The sequence below is a fragment of the Phacochoerus africanus genome, chromosome 14 (assembly GCF_016906955.1).
Source record: "Phacochoerus africanus isolate WHEZ1 chromosome 14, ROS_Pafr_v1, whole genome shotgun sequence".
In the NCBI taxonomy this organism is placed as follows: Eukaryota; Metazoa; Chordata; class Mammalia; order Artiodactyla; family Suidae; genus Phacochoerus; species Phacochoerus africanus.
Window position 1 is genome coordinate 27,381,771 of NC_062557.1, and position 20,774 is coordinate 27,402,544.

Sequence of the window (20,774 nt, forward strand, 5' to 3'; positions counted from 1 at the left end):
TTTCATTTATTTCTAAATTAAAATTGAAACAAAACAAACAACAACAAAAAACTCCAAATGTCCCCCAGCTAGTCCTTGAGCTTGAACATGTTTATAGAGCACAAAGCCACAGAGGAAAAATGTGCCTACTACATGTAGCTAGATAGCTTAGCATCTGGATACCATGTGGTAGCATGATCTATCCTATCCACAACCATAATTATGATTTCGACTTTTCTTTTTGATCGTTATAACATGATAGCCAAAGCTTAACTAACAAGATTTCCCCTAAATACCAAAAGGGGCTAAGGTAAAAAAACAAGTTCAAAATTATAAACCTACATCATCATCATCTTTTGCTTTTTGCCTTGCATCTTCAGCTTCTGCACGAGCTCTAGTGGGCGAGAAAAAAAAATCAAAACATTATTTGAGTTGCGTTCACCATTTTAAAGAATAAAAGTTTAAACTACCGCTAAATGATTACTTTTCTTTTCCCAAAGAATATTTAGCTTCCTTCATGTAAAAGAACATTATCATAGCACTGTTCTCAGAAAATCAGGTGTTAAACAAAACTGGGTAAAGGAAAAAAAAAAAAAAATCAATGTTTACAATTTCCTAACAATATTTGAACACTTTTTGGAACTTTTTTCACATCATGACTTATACAAAACAATTACACTATTCAATAAATGGAAGGGTCTGTTCAGAGCAGAAGCAATCACCTGGGCATTCCACCCTATCCCAGGCAGCTCTGGGCCCTTTAGGACTTGAGAGGGCCAAAGACAGCAGTCCTGGGTTTATACCTATAGTCTTGGTGGCACAATGGCAAATCTTGTTTAGAACAACATGATGAAAACTTACTTTCTAAGCTCTTCCTCTAATTCTTTGTTCTTTTCCTCTAGCTTCAGCTTGGCTTGTTTCACAGCTTCCAACTCCCCTTGCAGCACGTCTTTTTCACAGGTAAGTTCATCCACTTTTGCTATCAAATCATTCTTCACTACATTCAATGCATTTCTAAGAAACACATATTTCAAGAGAACCATTACAAACAAATATTCTTTCTCTTAGCTTATTTATCTTGTGGACTAAAGTAACTATACAATCAATCATAAAGCTAAATAATAAATGAATACTTCAAAGTTATTCTACCTGATGTTGTTTGTAAATAAAGGTTAAAAAAAACCCACAAAGCAACGCCTATTTTTACTCTTCCCACATATCAACAAAGAATAAATGGATAGAGAGTTCCCTGGTGGTCTAGATGGTTAGATTTGGTGCTTTTATGACTGCAGCCCAGGTTCAGTCCCTGGTCTAGGAACTGAGATCCCACATCAGCAGATGCACACAGCAGCAAGAAAAAAAAAAAAAAAGAATTAGAAGTTCCTGTTGTGGGGAGTTCCCTTCATGGAGCAGCAGAAACAAATCTGACTAGCATCCGTGAGGACGCAGGTTCAATCTCTGGCCTTGCTCAGTGGGTTAAGGATCCAGCATTGCCGGGAGCTGGCAACTTCCATATGCCACGAGTGCAGCCCTAAAAAGACCAAAACAACAACAACAACAAAAAAAGAAGTTCCTGTTGTGGCTCGCTGGTTAAAAACCCAACTAGCATCCATGAGGATTCAGGTTTGATCCTGGCCTTGCTCAATGGATTAGAATTGGCATTGCCACAAGCTGCAGGGTAGGTTACAGATGTGGCTCAGATCTCGAGTTGCTGTGGCTGTGGTGTAGGCCAGAAGCTGCAGCTCTGATTTGACCCCTAGTCTGGGAACCTCCATAGGCTGCGAGTGCGGCCCTAAAAAGCAAAAAAAGGAGAGAGAGAGAAATTCTACTTGGAAAAAAAAAAAAAATCAAAGATCTAGTTCCTTTTTGGATATAGTGGGCAGAGGACCTTATTAGAGCTACATTGTTTTGGATATACACAGATGTTGCAAAGTTACTCTGACATAGCAAGTTAACAAAAGGCCTAATCTGCTTTTCCGTATGACTTAGGACCTCCTGCACTAAACACAATAAACACAACTCCAATGTGTCTGAGGGCTAAGACCCCACAAATTGTACCTGAGAATCTGCTACTATGGGGGAGAGCTCTGAAGAGGTGGGGTGGGTATAGATTAAGGCATTTATGCAGAAATAAAAGAAATCCCAGTTGGAGAGATAATAAAATAGACAGGTCAGAACCCCCAAGGGAGCAAAAACCACATAAAACACATCTAAAAGATTAAGAGAAAGGCACAGGTACTTATAGGGTAGAAAGGAGATCAGTGAAATTAGGTCCCATTAACTATTTGCTTGTGTTTTATGTGTACACATGAGCCCACACAAAGAGAAGGGGAAGGAGATGGGGTAGTGAGACTGCATTTGTGCTGTGTTAAAGAAGTGCCACTGATTTGAATGAGAAGAAATTTCTGTATCTTTTGTTCCTTGTTAAAATTCTTTACTTACTTGGTTTCCAACAGTTGTGTATTTTCTAATATAAGATTCTCAACTTCACGACCCATTCCTACCAAAGATAAAAGATAAAAATCTTGAAAATAAACTTAATAAAATTATATAAACTTTTAATAAGCAATAGTCACAAAATTTTATAAATGTTATCTGTCCTTTAGTAATCTCATTTAGTCTATAATTTCACTTAGCATATCTACTTGTATGGATTATAAAATCATAAACAATTGTCTACCACAAAACAAAGCTAAAGTTTTTGTTACTCAGTATTTTGCTTCTCATAAATTATATTTCAAAAGAATGAAGACCTCTCTGCCAAGTATTCTAAAAGGTAGCAGTATTTAGGGGGGAAAAAAAAAAAGAGTAGCATAAATATGGGTCAGAAATCATTACTAAATCACATGTGATACTGTAGGCATTTGCCTAAAAATTAGGTCTTAATAATAGAGAACAGGCAGAAGCAAGAAAGATGGAACCCCAAAGCAGCTGAAACCTTACCAAAGAAATTATGGTCTTAAAGCCCATGCATTCCATGTAAAGCAAAAACAAAGAACAAGAAATGTTTTATGTAAGAAACAGCATGAAAATAGATCATTAATCTATAAAGTTTTATGCATGATATGAAAAACATCTGAAACCACAATGTAAGGATTTAACGTACAATGATGTGCAACAGACAGAAATTAGGATGATTTCCTTCATTCAGAAGTATGCCCTGATACGTTATTCCTAAACAAATGCTTTACTAGTTCCTTCACAAAATAAAATTGAATATAATTAGCATGAAAAACCAAGCTCAGTAATATAAAGGTTTCTTCAAAGTGCCACCTCTGAAATGATAATGTTTAGTTGTCAATTTATAAATGGTGCTTAATACTGAATGAGTAGGTGATAGAGCACTCAATGCAAGATCCAATGCAGTCATCTTTAGGAGAAGAAGCTATTTAGTTTGCTACTCGTAAGAAACTGAAGAAATGAAACAACATTCTAGGGAATATACCTCAACAAACTGAAAAAACAGCAAAGCAAAACAAACAAAAAACACCTACCACTCCCTTATCCTAAGCTAATGTTGCAAAGTCACATAAAATGGAAGAAGTAACACTCATAAACCACCTGAAAAAAGGAGGAAACATTTCTAAAGCATAAGGTAAAGGAGCTAACACGTGTATTTATTTTTAAAAAGAAATAATACTTGAAATGACTTAAAGACATTTTAAAACTCAACCAACAGAATTAAAAGTTCAATGCTCACATATGGACTCATTTTATCTGTATTATAATTATCTCAAATATTCTCAAAAAATAAGGAACTTCTACCATGAAAACATAAATATTAGAGTAGCTTATTTAATCACCTATATATTCCCCAAAAATTAAAAACAAACTAAAAAAGTTTCCAAATAACAATTTAAAAATTAATTTTGACAAAATACAGTCAACTAAACACTAATGTTAACTTTTCAATAAAGTTATAGAGTCAGAAGATATAGGGTTATTGTTGGGTGAAAAAATTTACATAATGACTATGTTTGCTAACTCTCAAGCACATAGGGAGATAAGCATAGAAGCTGAAAATATATACAGGGAAAAAAATAGTTGAGCAGGAAAAAAAATAACGAGAAAGCATTAAATGAGAACAGCAGCCATGAACACCTAGCTTAAGAAGCAATAATATTAAAGTATTTAAAAGCATACACACCAGAATATTCTCCTGGGTAAGCAGCCCAAGAGAAAAAAAATGAATGAGAATCTCAATTAGACTGTTCAGAAAGTAAGATCTACACTCATTTATTTCAAAAAGAAGAGTCAATAATATCAAAAAGATGTAGAGAAATCAAATAGAATGAAATGTAAATACTATAAATTAGAAAATTTTTTGAAATATGTATTCTACAGAAATCATATCCTATAATGTGGTTTCTAATATTGAAAAATACCCATTGAAGAGTTTCTTAAAATCTAGTATATAAATTTAATATATGATCAACAGACTGTCCAAAATTTTCACTTTGAAGTGTATTGATAAAAACTAATAACTATAAGAAAAACATAACTTCAAGTGGTCCCATTTCTATTCATGACTTCAACTAAGTATAAACTTAGGTCTAACATATTTGGAAAGTTTACCTACTAAAATGTGCAAAAAAACTGCCTGACAGGTTTTAAAATAATAGATTTTGGCACAGATTCTCAAGTGAGGTCCACAAATGGGCTTTCAAATTATCTGTTAATTCCTTGAGAAAGTATGCACAATTTTATCTATTTAATGTGCATTTTTTTCAAAAGTACACTGCTCTCTTACAGATTCTCCTGTAAAGGAGCTTTAATTCCAAATGGTAAAGAAGCATAGATTTAGAGGTGAAACAAAATGTAGAACTATTTAGTAATGCATTCACTTAGCTGCTGTACTGTGCGTCAAAGACTCAACAGTGAGCAAAAGACATAGCTGTCTTGGCCACACTGAGCTTAAAATCTAGCCAGGGAGACCAAATTAAAAAATTACAATAAAGTATGAAGAGTGGCATAATAAACTGCAGTGCTAGGGAAACACGTTTCGAGACAACTGAGCTTTAAGTAGGGAATCAAGGCAGAATTCCTAGAGGAGGATATGCCATTAAATCAGAGGCAAGGAGTTATGTAGATAGATATTTTTAAGAAAGGAAGCAAATGATCCTTCATGATTGGTTGTGAGGGAAGTGAGAGAGATTTAGGATGGAGAACTGAGCTGACGGTGAAGTCATTCATTGAGTTAATATATGCTGGTAAAGAATAGCCTTAGGGAATAAGGACAATAAAGATATTGATGAACTGAGCAGTAGGCTTATCAACTAGATAAAGCTCTACAAGTCTTCTTAAAGGTGTCTAGTATGCTGTTTGGAAGGGCTCTAGAAAATAATCTTGAGTAGAGATAAAAAAAACTTTTTATCAATCAGCCATGAAAGCCAAGAAGCAACAAGAATAATAAGATTTCCCAAACATGGAAGCAGGGGGCAGAGACAGGATCCTGCAAAGAAGACTGAAAATAAATAGTCAGAAGCAGAAAAGGATGCAGGGAAACCTGACACCACAGAACCCCAGCACAGTTTTAAAGACAACAGCACAGTTTTAAAGACAAATGCTATCTGAGAAGTCATGTGAATGACTGAGAAGGAACAGCTGGACACAGCAAATAAGAAGGCTGTTTCAGGAAAGGTTAGTTGGGGCAGAGCCAGATTTCAGCCTGATGAGATGCAAGTAGGACAGAGGAAATCTTGCCAGGTAAAAGCAGCCACCCTTGAGTTCCTGTTGTGTTTAGCTGGTTAAGAACCCCAATAGTATTCATGAGGATGCAGGTTCAATCCCTGGCCTCAATCAGTGGGTTAAGGATCCTGCATTGCCTGGAACTGCAGTGTAGGTTGCAGACACAGGCTTGGATCTGGCATTGCTGTGGCTGCAGTGTAAGACGGTTGCTGCAGCTCAGATTTGACCCCTAGCCTGGGAACGTCCATATGCCAGAGGTGCAGCCCTAAAAAGAAAGAAAAAGTAGCCACCCTTTCAAGAAGTCTGTTTTGTTCAGTGGTATATCACAAGCATCTAGAATAGTGCCAGAGACATAACAGACAACTATCTCATTAATAGTGCCGCGAAAAGCATGACTAGAAATGAGGGGAGAATAAGTGATGAGGTGGGAAGGTACTAAAGCTATGGGGTCACGGGAGGGTAGTAGTTTTAAGTGGAAAAGACCTAAATATGTTTAAATGATAATAGGAAGAAGTTAGTAAAAATAGTAATGTTGAAAATACAGAATTTAGGAGTTCCCATTGACTTAGCAGGTTAAAAATTTGACACTGTGTCCGTGAGGATGCGGGTTCCATCCCTGGCCTCAGTCAGTGGGTTAAGGATCTTGCATTGCTGCAAGCTGTGGTATAGGCTGTAGATGCAGCTTGGATCTGCTGTGGCTGTGCTGTGGGCCTGTAAATGAAGCTCTGATGCAACCCCTAGCCCAGGAACTTCCTTACGCCAGAGCTGTGGCCATAAAAAGAACATAAAAATTATATAAAAAAAATACAGAATTCAGGAGTTCCCTTGTGGCACACTGGGTTAAAGATCCAGTGTTGTTGGCACATGTTTGATCCCCAGCCCAGAAATTTCTACATGCCCAGGTGCCTTCCATATATATATATACATACATATAATTTTATACATACATATACAAAATTTAATCAAGAGAAAGATAATAATGAGTAGGATATATGAATGTATATTTCCAAGTTCTAGAATGTGGCCATGGAGAGTAAGTGACCAAAGTGAATGGAGAAAAGGATCATTGAAAATAAGAAAGTCAAGGGATGAGACACCAATCAAGATAAAGGACAAAGTGCAGAGGATTATCTCTTTTAAATTATTAAAACTGAAAAAAAGTAATCTAAATACTGAGTACATGTATAATGACTTCAAAAACAAGAGAAGAGTTTTATAACACAGTAATTAGAAAAATGAATAATGAGTTACAGAAATGGAGTATGTATTTATTTATCAACAGAAGATCATTTAAGGAACTTTGAAAAACAACTTCGCTAGTTTAACTATGTTCTATTTACTGAGAATTACTATTGCTGAAATGAAGAGACGCCAAGGACCAACTATGTGCCTTGGAGATTTCATTTAACATCTTTGACCAAAAATATTCATACTGGTATAAATCATTACACTTAAGGTAATATATTAAAATCCTCTAACATTCTAGAGATAAACATATCAATATATGCAAAAGCAAAAGACAGTAGTTTACAGTCTATTTCTTATTTTCAAAATGGAAAGGAAATAAGGATTTTGCTTTTACCTATTTATTATGCTCAATTTCCTGACTTAAAGAATGGAAGCTGGAGTTCCCATCCTGGCTCATTGGTTAATGAACCCGACTAGTACCCATGAGGACGTGGGTTCAATCTCCGCCTTTGCTGAGTGGGTTAAGGATTCGGCATTGCCATGAGCTAAGGTGTAGATCACAAATGTGGCTCAGATCCAGAGTTGCTGTAGCTGTGGTGCTGGCTGGCAGCTGTAGCTCCGATTCGACCCCTAGCCTGGGAACCTCCATGTGCCACAGGTGTGGCCCTAAAAAGACAAAACAACCCTCCCCCCCCCAAAAAAAAAAGAATGGAAGCTTTTAGAAAATACTTAATTTAAAAGACCACAATTATTTCTAAGTACTATGTGGCTTCTTCTTTTTTGTTTTGTTTTAATTTAGGGCTGCACCTGCAGCATATGGAAGTTCCCCAGCTAAGGGTCAAATCAGAGCTGCAGCTGCCATCCTAAGCCTACACCATAGCCACAGAAACACCAAATCTGAGACACATGTGTGACCTACACCATAGCTCACGGCAACACCGGATCCTTAACTCACTGAGCGAGGCCAGGGATCCAATCCGCAACCTCATGGATACTAGTCGGGTTTGTTACTGCTGAGCCACAATGGGAACTCTGTATGTGGCTTCATAATTCTTCATGAAGAAGAAAGTTTGAGGCCACCTACCTCAATAATGATATTATTCAATATTGGATTATAAGGCAGCAGAGGGTACAAAACACATTAAAAAGTACCTCACCCTGGTTAAACACAAAGGGAAAGCATGAAGGAATTTTTGTGGGTGATGTATATTGATTCTGATGGTAGTTACACAACTGTATGCATTTGTCAAAATAAAGAATTCACTAAAAGAGTGCACTTTACTGTATATCAATTTGAATATGTTTCAATATTTTAAACTTCTTTTAACATTTTTTGCAACCACCCTGTCTGCCCCTCAGTTTTGCTAGGGAGTCAGCTTCTTAAACTGGTCAAATCTTAAAAGGAACTTTTCATGCATAACTTAATGTTAACAAAGTTAGAGTATAAACTTAAATGTAAAAATGGAATGTTCCTTAAGAATTAATCTTTTAGCCTTTCTTTAGAAATGTAAACTCATTTACTTACTTCCAATGTTTTACTTATTAGACTTGGATGGTAGGAATTTATGTCTAATGCAGAACACTTTTATTTATACACTTTGAGTCTCTCTTACTTTGGATAAGACTGTGGGCTCGGTTTAGATAGAACTTGTGTTTCCATCAAAAACTATCTGTCAAGGACATAATTGGTAATCAATAAATTTAACATAAATGAATGTAAGTAAGACTATAGTCACAAGAATTTACAAATAGCACCTTTTGAGAACAGTGTAATCTATATTAAATCTACACTAAGAGATACAAAAAATGTTTGAAAACCAGAATCTATTCCAAAGGTATAGATTTTTAATACTATAAGGTTTCCAATTTCTGTAAGGTCTTAAGTTACAAGAAAGGCATGCCTAAGCTAATTGACAAGTCAGAGTCATATAATTATTGTTGAAAGCAACTTTAGAGATCACCTAGACCAGAAGCAAAACTTTTAAGGGCCAGATGGCAAATATTTTAGCCTTTGTAAACGACATAATCTCTGTTGCCGTCAACTCTGCTGCTGTGGTGCAAAAGCAACTACAGACAATATATAAACAAATGAGTGTGGCTGTGTCCCAAAAAAACTTTATTTGTATGCATGGGTGGGGAGCTATGGATTTGCCCCAAGAGCTACAGTTTGTCCAATCCCTGAACTAGAGCCCAACTCTTTCTTTTAATACACAAAAAAACCTAAGGTTCAGAGAATTTAAGCTACTTGGCAAAGGTCACCAGATAAACAGCAGAAGAGCCAAATGCGGTATTCTTTTCAAACCAGATATTTTTCAACAATACAAACTCTGAAGATTACATTTCCCAAAATTCCTAAAATTTTACAGAATACTCTGTGAAATCTCAGAAAATTCAAGTGTTGTAGTTTCCTATTTAATTAAGGTCAACAGAATTTAATGAAATCTATATAAGCCAAAAAGTAACAATCCATCTATCCATAAATCTATATATTGACACTATATTACTATGTTTATGTCATACTGTTCTCAGAATAGTTTAATAAATTATGTTATATGAATTTAATATACAAATTAGAATGCAATTCAATTCTAGGCACATCCGCATGTAAAGACACTTTCATTTAAAACTTTCATGATCTCAAAGAAAGGTTAATAATTCCTATAAACCATCTAAAAGTGCAATAATTCTGCTCCAATGGGCAGTTATAGACATTTAAAGAAATTGTCCATTAAATCATTTAAAAAAATTTTAATAACAGAATGAGAGAGTTCACATTGTGGCTCAGCAGGTTATGAACCCAACTATCCATGAGGATGTGGGTTTGATCCCTGGCCTTGCCCAGTTTGTTAAGGCTCTGGTGTTGCTGTGAGCTGTGGTGTAGGTTGCAGATGTGGCTCGGATCTGGCATGGCTGTGGCCGAGCTATAGCTCAGATTCAACCCCTAGCCTGGGAAATTCCATATGCCTTGGGTGCGGTCCTAAAAAAGTGGGAAAAAAAAAAAAGCAGAAAACCCCGAACAAACAGTATGATACTACTCCAGATAAACTACCATACCTAGTAAATCTGCTCCTTCATCCACATCTCCAATTAGGCCTGAACCAGCTGAAGAGAGTTCTTCAAAGAGAGATTCTGTATTGCGATCAAAAGCTTTGTTCTCTATGCCTTTGGTGGGAGTGCTATGCAACAAAACAACAAAACCAAATCAACCAATGTGTCAAAAAATTTTAACAGTGCAAAATGAATACAAAAGGCTAAGTTACATAGGAATATTTCACCTGTAATTTACATTTAATATAAAATATAGTTTAAAAGAATTTCTCACAGGTTTACTAAGAAAGCTCCATTAAACTCCACGGAGAGAACTGCTGAAGAAAATATAGAATGTTTCTGCAGTGATATTGTAGTGAACACAAACAATAATAGCAGCTAACAAAGAGCATTACTCTGCATTGTATCAGGCACTGGTCTATGTGCTTTCACAAACCACCTTATTAAAATCTTCACACCTCCTCTACAAAAGAGCTGCTGATATTATCCCAATTTCACAGAAAAGGAAACTAAAGAGGTTAAGGTATTGGTCAAAATCATCCACCAAATGAGTCCAAGAGGCAAGATTCAAACCAGGCAGCCAAGCTTCAGAATCCATAATCTTAACTATCACGGTTTATGTATCTAGGTATAAATTGGTATGGTCATTTTATTTTCCTTTTAAGGGCAACTTGGCAGTATCCACTAAAATTTAAAATGCAAATACCCACTGACCCAAGAATTTGATGTCCAAAAAACTTCCCATAGTTCTCCTCTTATAGCACAACAGGTTATGGATCTGACAGTGCCTTAAGACTAGGCCATCAGGGAATTCCTAAAAGTGCTTTATAAAAAGCAAGTTGCGGGAGTTCCCTGGTGGCCTAGTGTTTAAGGACTTGGTGTTGTCACTGTAGTGGCTTGGGTTCAATCCCTGTGCTGCCATAGGTGTGGACACACACACACACACACACACACACGTTGCAATACAGTCCTTTTTTGCAGGTGTGGAGGGGAATGGGGAAATGTGCGTGTATGTTTGTGCATTAATATTACATTAATAGAAAATATCTACAAAGGATTTCCAATTAAACATGGTGAATAATAGTTATTTATCACCCAATAATTCAGAAACTCAACTAAAATGACAATAAAGGAATTAAGAAGGTATAAGCCCACAAGGACGTAGAGAACCGAAAAGAAAACTATAGCAGATAAGGAATTCCCTCATGGCTCAGTGGGTTAAGGATCTAGCAATATCACCGTTATGGCTCAGGTATACTGTGCCATGGGTTTGATCCATGGCCCAGGAACTTTTGCATGCCAAAGGTGCAGTTGAAGAAAAAAACTATAGCAGATTAAATATAAATAAAATTATATAAGATGGAAAACAAATGGGCAAACAATAGAAACAGATCCATACAAGAGCTGAAACTTAAGCCATTAGTATTTAAGTTAGTATGCGGCCAGAGGCCCTAAAAGGCCCAGAAACTTAAGGAACCAGCAATCTTCAGAGAGAAGCATGCAAGAGGGAACATAAGATAGAATGAAAGATAGCACACGAAATAATATGAGATCTAAATCCAATCCACTAGAATACTGAGACCTTCCTTCCATATTGTTCTCTGAACAATGGAAGCCAAGGTTAAATGTTAGAGGGAGAAAACTTTAGAATCAGCATCATTTACTTAAGTATGAGCAAAACAGCCACAGAACAGTAGATATTCAAAGCAGCAGTAAATCTACTATCAAATCTATTATGATAGTAAAATTCTATCATAATATTTAGAGCCCCCAAACAGGAGTTCCCATCTTGGCACAGCAGGAACAAATCCGACTAGGAATCATGAGGTTGTGGGTTCGATCTCTGGTCTTGCTCAGAGAGTTAAGGATCTAGCATTGCCGTGAGTTGTGGTGTGGGTCACAGACACAGCTCAGATCTGGTGTTGCTGTGGCTGTAGTGTAGGCAGGCAGCTGAAGCTCCAGTTAGACCCTTCACCTGGGAACTTCCATATGCTGCAGGTACAGCCCTAAAAACCAAAAAAAAAAAAAAAAAAGAGTCCCAAACAAATGGACTGTGACAGGAAAAGGAAACAATGAATGCAGACAATAAGGGAAAAAACTTATTTTTTTCATAATAAATGTTACATTCATAAGAGAATTGTACGATGTTTTTAAAGGTAGCCATCTGAGAAAAATAAAAAACAAATTTTTAGAAAAAAATTGATGAGCATTGAAAGAGAAAGTTGAAGAAGTCACCCAGAAGTTGTAACAAAAATAGAAGAGACAAAAAGGAGGAGGAAAGGGAATTATGAGGGTCAGGCCAGGATGTTCAATATCTGATAGATGTTCTCCAAAAGAAAGAAATAAAGAGAAAATTTCTCAACTGGGAAACACAAATATCCAGATAAAAAGACCTTTACATCAAATATATAATCATGAACTTTTAAAAGGAAAAAAACAAAACAACCAAAAAAAAAAAAAACCCAAAACAGGGATAAAGGGAAAATCTTAAAAAGCTTACAGAGACAATACAAAAGAATCCAAAGAGCAATACTCCAAATTTAACATGACAATGAAGCAATGTCTTCACAATTCTAAAGGAAAACTTCTGAAGATTTTCCAACCTAGCAGTTCCCCTCATGGATCAGTGGTAACGAACCCAACTAGTATCTATGAGGATACAGGTTCTGTCCCTGGCCTTGCTCAGTGGGTTAAAGGATCTGGCGTTGCAGTGAGCTGTAGTGTAGGTTGCAAGTGCAGCTCAGATCCTAATGCTGCTGTGGCTGTGGTATAAGCCAGCAGCTATAGCTCCTATTTGACCCCTAGTCAGGGAACCTCCACTTGCCGCATATGTGGCCCTACAAAGCAAAAAATAAAATAAAATAAAATTTTAAAATATAATAAAAAAATTCCAACCTAGAATTTTGCATTCAGCCAAACTACCACTCATGTCTTTGAATAACATTTACCACATTCAAGTTGTCAAAAAACTGACTCCAGAGTTCTCGTTGTGGTGCAGTGGAAACGAATCCAACTAGGAACCATGAGGTTGCGGATTTGATCCCTGGCCTTGCTCAGGGGGTTAAGATCCGGCATTGCCGTGAGCTGTGGTGTAGGTCGCAGACGTGGCTCGGATCTGGTGTTGCTGTGGCTGTGGTGTAGGCCAACAGCTACAGCTCTGATTGGACCCCTAGCCTGGGAACCTCCATATGCCACAGGTGCGGCCCTAAAAAAGGATTAAAAAAGACAAAAACCAAACAAACAAAAAAACTGACTCCTCCCCACAGCCTTTGCCAAGAAGGATAGTTATATATGTATTGCGTGTGTGTGTGTGTGTGTGTGTGCGCGCGTGTGTGTATCTCCTCTGTCCAGGAGGTGGGAGTTAGGCCACTCCCCTTCCTCCCCCAGTGAACTGTAGCAACCTCCTGCCACAGTGGGCAGGGGCTCCCAAAGCCCGTTCCCAGGACATCTTTAAGACTGAGGCGCTGCAGCAGCATGAGTAACCAGCTTATTTGTTCCTAACCAAGATTTTGTTCATGGGGGGGGGGGAGTGGGGATGGAGGCCTGGGAGCCTTGAGCCATGGGTAGGTGGGTTCCTGACTTTTGCTGTGTGGCGACTATCATCCTGAAGGCATTGTTCAGAACTTCTGTAAATGCTAGCACACCCCAGTCCTGCTTGCCCTCTCAGATCCTTGGTATCTCCTGCACACTGTTTGTCCATCTCCTTCAAAGGCTGTGCATCCTTCCTGCTGGAGTGGCTGTATCCCCTGAGTGTTAAGTACACCCTGCTGTCAAGTAAGCACTGAGCAAAGCACCTGCCGCCTTCTAAGAAAGGCCTTTCTCTTGGTGTTCTTTATGCTGTGAATCTTTCCATCGGAGGAACTCTTGAGCCTACAGAGGAAGGGTATCCATGGCTCCACCGAGGGGACTGTGAATGGGAACTAAGAATGAAGAAGGGCTGTGGAAGCCGTCCCTCTCCCTTTGACTCATGCTTTGGCAAAATCATGACTGAGTATGGCTTTGAAAGGTGTCTTTTCTACACTGATGCCAAGTTCAGTTTGTAGCATTTATAACCATTTGGTATGGTTTGGGGATTTTCTTCCCCAATAGAAAAGAGCAGCACTCAGTGAGAAATATGCTAGTTTTAATTCCCACTGTGAGGAACATGCTAGTTTTAATTCATGTTGATTCCTGTAAGCATTTGACTGATTCACAGTATTTCCCCCAGAACTTTTTCAGGAAATAGGTGTCATTTGGCTGATAACTGCTTAGTGACTTCAGGTTGCTTAATTCATTGGACAGAGGTAGTAATCTATTTTAAAGATAAAGTGGTTAAGTGAGGAAATTTATAAAGCTAAATACTATATATTTTATTTTTCATACGTTTTAAGTGCAAATATGTAGAAATTCCATTTGTAGGACAAGCTGACATACCCATTCTGACACTGTATGCTACAAGAACTCTTAAGATGGCATTTTGATTAAAATGCACTGGAAGATACAAAAAGAAAAAGAGAAAAGAAATATATAAAACAGAAACAATAAAACTCCCAAGGTTTTTTGATTGTTAAATCAAAAACCTAAATTAAAGAAACACAAAGTTGTAAAAGAAAGTAAATGTAACCTAATAGTATATTTTATGGCTAGGCTGTGATTAGTATTTATATAATCATGATATAAACAATGAATGTTAATGTAACAAAAACTGAGATATAATTATATTAGGAGGATGAAAGGAAAGACGATGGTTTAAAGAGATATAAAGTTAATAATCAATATTACATCCTTTATAAAACCAGGCCTCCTCATTTGATCCAAAGAATACAGAAATTTGAGTGACTATATTTTCAATTCTCCCAAAGATAGCACACAGCTAGTACTGTTACAGATACACAAAGTATAGGTAATCCATTATATACAAGGAGTGCCTTAGGGCATTGGGACTTAATTTTCCCACAGAATTCCAACTGAGAAAAAAAGGGACCAAGGAAGAACAGCAGAAGGATATGATTTAAATACCTGAAGATAAATACCCCAAAACAACTGAGAAGGGATACAAATTGCCTCTCAGGAGTGAGAATGAGGGGTCAGTAGGGGCAAGGGACAACTATTGGCCTTCATATTTTCTATTACTATTTGACTTTAATACTGCATACGTGCTTTAGTCTAATGAAAAAATGTTTTTGATTTTTAAAAAGAGGTTCAGAATGACAAGAGTGTACAACCGTTAATAAGAAGCTCTATTTCCTAGGTTTAGGAGAAGATGGAAATTTCATTGTTTACACTCTGCAATGTTTAATTTCTCAAATAAACAATAAAGGAAAAAATATTTTAATATGACACAGCCTTTGAAATCAGAGTCCCAGACTGAGTCCCAGCTCCACCTCTTGCTAGGTTGGTATTCTTGGACAAGTTACTATACAATTCTGAGCCTCCTTATTGATCAAATGAGGGTGAAGACATCTACCTCAAAGGTTATAATTAAGATAAAATTATATGGGAGTTCTCGCTATGGCAGAGCTGCCGGTCTAGTGGGATTTGTTTCCACTGCGCCATGAAGGGAACTCCCTCTGTGCTGTTCTTGAACATCAGTCTATTTCAGATGACCTTCGTTAAGATGATTATACATAGCCATCCTCTTCCCACCACTAAACAACCTCCCTATGTAAAAAGATACTTGAAATGAGACTAATTCCTTCCAGCAATGAAATCACTACTTTTTGAAGGAAAAAAGTCTCTTCTGATCTGGGGGAAGGAATAAATTTTCCTCAAATTATTCCTTTCCCCATTTTTGCTTTTATGTTTTCTCAAGTACCAAAAAACATAAAATACTCATTTTTTATCCCCATCCTCCCACATGTTCCCAGTCCCTGATGTTGCAAAGGTAACACTTTATACAACATTTAAACCATACACAACACTCAGCTTCAATAACAGAAGACTGAAATATAGTATCGACATTTCTTTTTTTTCTTTCTTTTTTTTTTTGTCTTTTTGCTATTTCTTGGGCCGCTCCCTCGGCATATGGAGATTCCCAGGCTAGGGGTCTAATCAGAGCCATAGCCACCAGCCTACGCCAGAGCCACAGCAATGCGTGATCCGAGCCACGTCTGCAACCTGCACCACAGCTCACGGCAACACTGGATCGTTAACCACTGAGCAAGGGCAGGGACCGAACCTGCAACCTCATGGTTCCTAGTCGGATTCGTTAACCACTGCGCCACGACAGGAACTCCTAGTATCGACATTTCTTCATCAAAATTTCTGAATATATTTTGGTCAGAGACCCAAGGACAACAGTATGCCTCTGGAAGCAAGAAAAGAGGGTAAGATGTCCTAATTTGACATTTACCATACCTTGAGCCTTTATATCCACTGAGATCTTTGTCCATATCCAACTCAGGAGTGGATTCAATGATTGCCTGAACTTCTGACTTCTCTTCATTTTCAGCAGAGCCTTAAAGCATAACATAAATAATGCAAATAACACATACTGCCCTTGATATGAAAATCCTTTTACTTCTACGGTTTTAAATATATTATATGATCATAAAAAATTTTAAAGAGTTGATTCTAGCAAACACAAGGTTAGATGGAAAGTACATGATATATTCAACTAATAGTCGATATCAGAAATTAATTAAATAACCAAAAAGTTTCATTTGTGTTTCTTGGGACACAGTGCCATGTACACAGGTCAGAACTCGCTGTTTCCATTCTATTTAATGGGTAGAATAGAGAGAAATTAAAGACAAAGACTGGGAATTCCTTGGTGGTCTAGTGATTAGGATTCAACGCTTTCATGGCTGTAGCCCAGGTTCAATCCCCTGTCTTATAACTGAGATCCCACATCAGGCCGCTGCACACCTCAGCCAAAAAAAAAGAGACAAAGACTAATGACCTAAGAAAGGGAACAGAAAAAGACTGCCCTCCTGCCTTTCTTTCAAGCTCTCCAGTGCTCCAGTCCTCACTCCCCCTTTTTCTCTCCAAAACCTTAATCATTATCTTTTTTTTAGGCATATGGAAGTTCCCGGGCTAGAGGTCGAATTGGAGCTACAGCTGCCAGCCTACGATACAGCCACAGCAACGCCAGATCCAAGCCACATCTGCAACCTACATCACAGCTCACAGCAATGCCAGATCCTTAACCCACTAAACAAAGCCAGGAATCGAACCCGCATCCTTATGGATACTAGTTGGGTTCACTACCAGTGAGCCACAATGGGAATTCCTAATCATTACTTCTTTTAAGCTTATTTACAATTGAGTACAATTTTCTAAGTTTACAGTCCAACACCCCAAAGATGTATGTTCTCACGCCCACATCATCTGGATTTATTAAATACTTTGCTAGCCAGGAAGGAATCAGGGTCACTTACCTATTGATACATTTCTAGTTTCTTGGGCTACCTGTACTTCAATGTGCTTGCTTATCTCTGACTTGTCTGGTGTTTCTGCAACCTTCACAAAACCTTCATTATCTTCATTTAAGGGAGTATCAGCAGGAATTGCTGCTACATCAGAAGCAGCTGTTGATGCTGGAGTGGTAGCTTTAGATCCTCCTTGGCTAACATCAGAAAGTTCATCCTACAAGCAAATAATTAAAGAAAAAAATCTGATTAGCAATTTATTTAAAATTATTTCTAAAATGGAGTAAGAAACTTGAGAGAAAAATCTATCAAAAAACACTAAGTCACTGATTACCAAAGGAAATCATATTGAAGTAATCATATTTTACTAGACATACACAAGATTCTTCTAAATAGAAAATCTGAAGATAAAAGCAGATTGAAGGTGTTAGTAATAAAATTATATATTAATCATTAATCAGAGTTTGTAATGACAGCTCTAATTTGTACAATCATTTTATAATAAAGACCTATTTCAAGATAGAACATGTACTGTGTAGTAGCTACTCCAAAACAGCAATGGAATAACAAGATTCTTAATCTGAGGACAGTTTTGTTCTTTTTTTTTGCTTTTTGCTTCTTAGGGCTGTACCCACAGCATATGGAGGCTCCCAGGCTAGGGGTTGAATCAGAGCTACAGCTACCGGCCTACACCACAGCCACAGCCACGCCGATCCGAGCCGTGTCAGTGACCTACACCACAGCTCACGGCAAAGCCAGATCCTTAACCCACAGAGCGAGGCCAGGGATTGAACTCACAACCTCATGGTTCCTAGTCAGATTCATTTCCACTGCGCCACAATGGGAACTCCTAGTTTTCTTCCTAAAATATCTTGCATACAGATCATTTGAAGTGCTTGTAGAAAGGACAGATTCTAAGTCCAAGTCCAGACTCTAGGCAGTGAGATCAGGTAATCTGTGTGTTAACAGACAATCCAGGTGATCTACATACTCATTAAAATTTAATAACACTTCTAAAGTACTCAGACTTTAAGAAATATATACCCAGAGGGAAAATTTATGTAAAAATATGTATATAATGTATTTTTCTAGGAAAAGAATCTACAACTTTCATCAGATTTTCAAAGGAGTTTGTGACTCCAAAATTAAAAACAGCTGTTCAGGGAGTTCCTGTTGTGGCTCAGTGGTAACAAACCTGACTAGTATCCACAAGGATACACATTCCATTCCTGGCTTTTGGAAGGTTAAGGACCCAGTGCTGCTCGTGGCTGTGGTGTAGGCTGGCAGCTGCTGCAGCTCCCATACAACTCCTAGCCTGGGAACTCCTATAGGCTGTGGGTATGGCCCTGAAAGGCAAAAAAACAAAACAAAACAACAGATGTCCAATGGGTACCAATAATGAGACAGCTCTTTATGCAAAGTACCCACGTCTTAAAAAAAAGAGAACCTGTCAAAATGTTTACTACTAGTAATGATGATGATGACGATTAGTATGAATTTACCAAATGTATAATTTTGGATAAGGTATGCATTTTTTCTATACCTACATTTTCTTAATGGTATCCAATTCATTGTGATATTTTAAATTTTTCTATATAAAGACTTAGCAATGTGTTCACATATACTAAATGTTTAAAATGTTGAGTATTACAATTTATAATAATACATTATGCACAACTTTGAAAATTTTGCAATACATGCTTTTGGCATAAGATAAAAAAAGAATATATAAACATATTGAGTTGTGCTATCTATGGTGAGGGATGATTATTAGTGATTTTTATCTCCCTCTTTAACATTTTATCTCCTTAAACTTTTTTTTTTCCATATCCATAGCTTGTGGAAGTTCCCAGGCCAGGGCTTAAATTTGTGCTGTTTCAACCTGCACTACAGCTGTGGCAAGACCAGATCCTAAACTCAATATGCCACATGGGAAATTTTTTTTAACTTTTGTTCTTTTTATGTCCACAACCCCCAGCATATGAAAGTTCCGGGACCAAGGTCTGGATCCAAGCTGCAGCTGTGACAATGGTTGATACTTCTAAACTACTGCAATAGCCAGGGACTGAGTCACTGCAGTTGAATTCTCCCCTCCCACTTTTTTTTTTTTTTTTTAAGGCCCCACCTGTGGCATATGGAAATTCTGGGGCTAAGGGTCGAATTGGAGCTGTAGCTGCCGGCCTATGCCACAGCCACAGCAATGCTGGATTCAAGCCATGTCTGCAACCTACACCAAAGTTTATAGCAACGCCAGGTCCTTAACCCATTGAGCAAGGCCAGGGATTAAACCCGAATCCTCACAGACACTACGTGGGGTTCTTAACCTACCGAGCCACAACAGAAATTCCCTGCAGTAGGATTCCTAATCCACTGCACCACAGTGGGAACTCCAAACTTTTAAAGAACATTATTTAAAATAGATCACAGTTAAATTAACTAACTTCAATTTTTTTAATTTTAAAAAATTTAATAAAATACATTATAGCCATAAAAATAATGGAATATAATACAAGCAATTAAAAATAACACCATACCAATCTTACACTACCTGATTTCAGTTTTTTTAAACACTGAGATCTAAGAGGGTGTTCAAATTCAAGTTTAAAACTCTATTCAAGGGAGATCCCATTGTGGGTCAGTGGTAATGAATCCGACCAGTATCCATGAGGATTCGGGTTTGATCCCTGTGCCAACTCAGCGGGTTAAGGATCCAGCATTTCTGAGCTGTGGTGTAGGTCACAGCCTCGGCTCGGGTCCCGTGCTGCTGTGGCTGTGGAGCAGGATGCCAGCCAGCTATGGCTCACATTCGACCCCTAGCCTGGGAACTTCCATATGCTGCAGCTGTGGCCCTAAAAAGCAAAAAATAAATAAGTAAAATAAAATTTAAAAAACAAAACAAAACAAAACTCTGAGTATAAGAAAAAAACCAAACAGGAGTTCCTGTTGTGGCTCAGTGGTTAACGAATCCGACTGGGAACCATGAGGTTGCAGGTTGGATCCCTGGCCTTGTTCAGTGGGTTAAGGATCTGGTGTTGCCATGAGCTGTGGTGTAGGTTGCAGATGCGGCTCAGATCCCGCATTGCTGTGGCTGTGGCGTAGGCCGGTGGCTACAGCTCCGAATGGACCCCTAGCCTGGGAACCTCCATATGCCTTGGGAGCAGCCCAAGATATGGCAAAAATACAAAAAAAGAAAAAAAAGAAAAAAAGAAAAGAAACCAAACAAAAAAAAAGAAACCTGCAAAAAGTACAAGAAAACATTTTTTGGCACATATTCAACTTATACATGCTATGATGTACAGCAACTATAATGAAAGTAATCACACTTGGAGAACTTCACCACCACCAAAACTCTTTCACAACATTAAAACATTTTCATCTCCACTATCTTCTCTTATTATTTTAATTCACTATCATGCATTTTGATGTATGGCTGAACTAATATGAATCAATTACCAGATGAGAACATATGGTTATAAGAGAAAATATATTTGCTATGGCAAACTGAGAGCTCTTTATTCCTTC

At 37.6% G+C, this 20,774-nt stretch overlaps 1 protein-coding gene across 11 annotated transcripts in view; it reads right to left on the reverse strand.

Moving 5' to 3' along the window:
• SPAG9 (sperm associated antigen 9) overlaps positions 1-20,774 on the reverse strand; it is a 144,640-nt gene that overhangs the window by 34,808 nt on the left and 89,058 nt on the right. For all 11 annotated transcript variants that reach the window (XR_007132007.1, XR_007132008.1, XM_047759109.1 and 8 more), the window contains 6 exons: positions 17,262-17,469; positions 16,240-16,339; positions 9,910-10,031; positions 2,422-2,479; positions 841-993; positions 322-373 (listed from right to left, as the gene is read on the reverse strand). Coding sequence is in view for 9 of the 11 variants with exons in the window: in XM_047759109.1 (XP_047615065.1) it covers positions 322-373; positions 841-993; positions 2,422-2,479; positions 9,910-10,031; positions 16,240-16,339; positions 17,262-17,469 (693 nt within the window). In the remaining 2 variants the exon portion in view is untranslated. The remainder of the gene's footprint in view (positions 1-321; positions 374-840; positions 994-2,421; positions 2,480-9,909; positions 10,032-16,239; positions 16,340-17,261; positions 17,470-20,774) is intronic.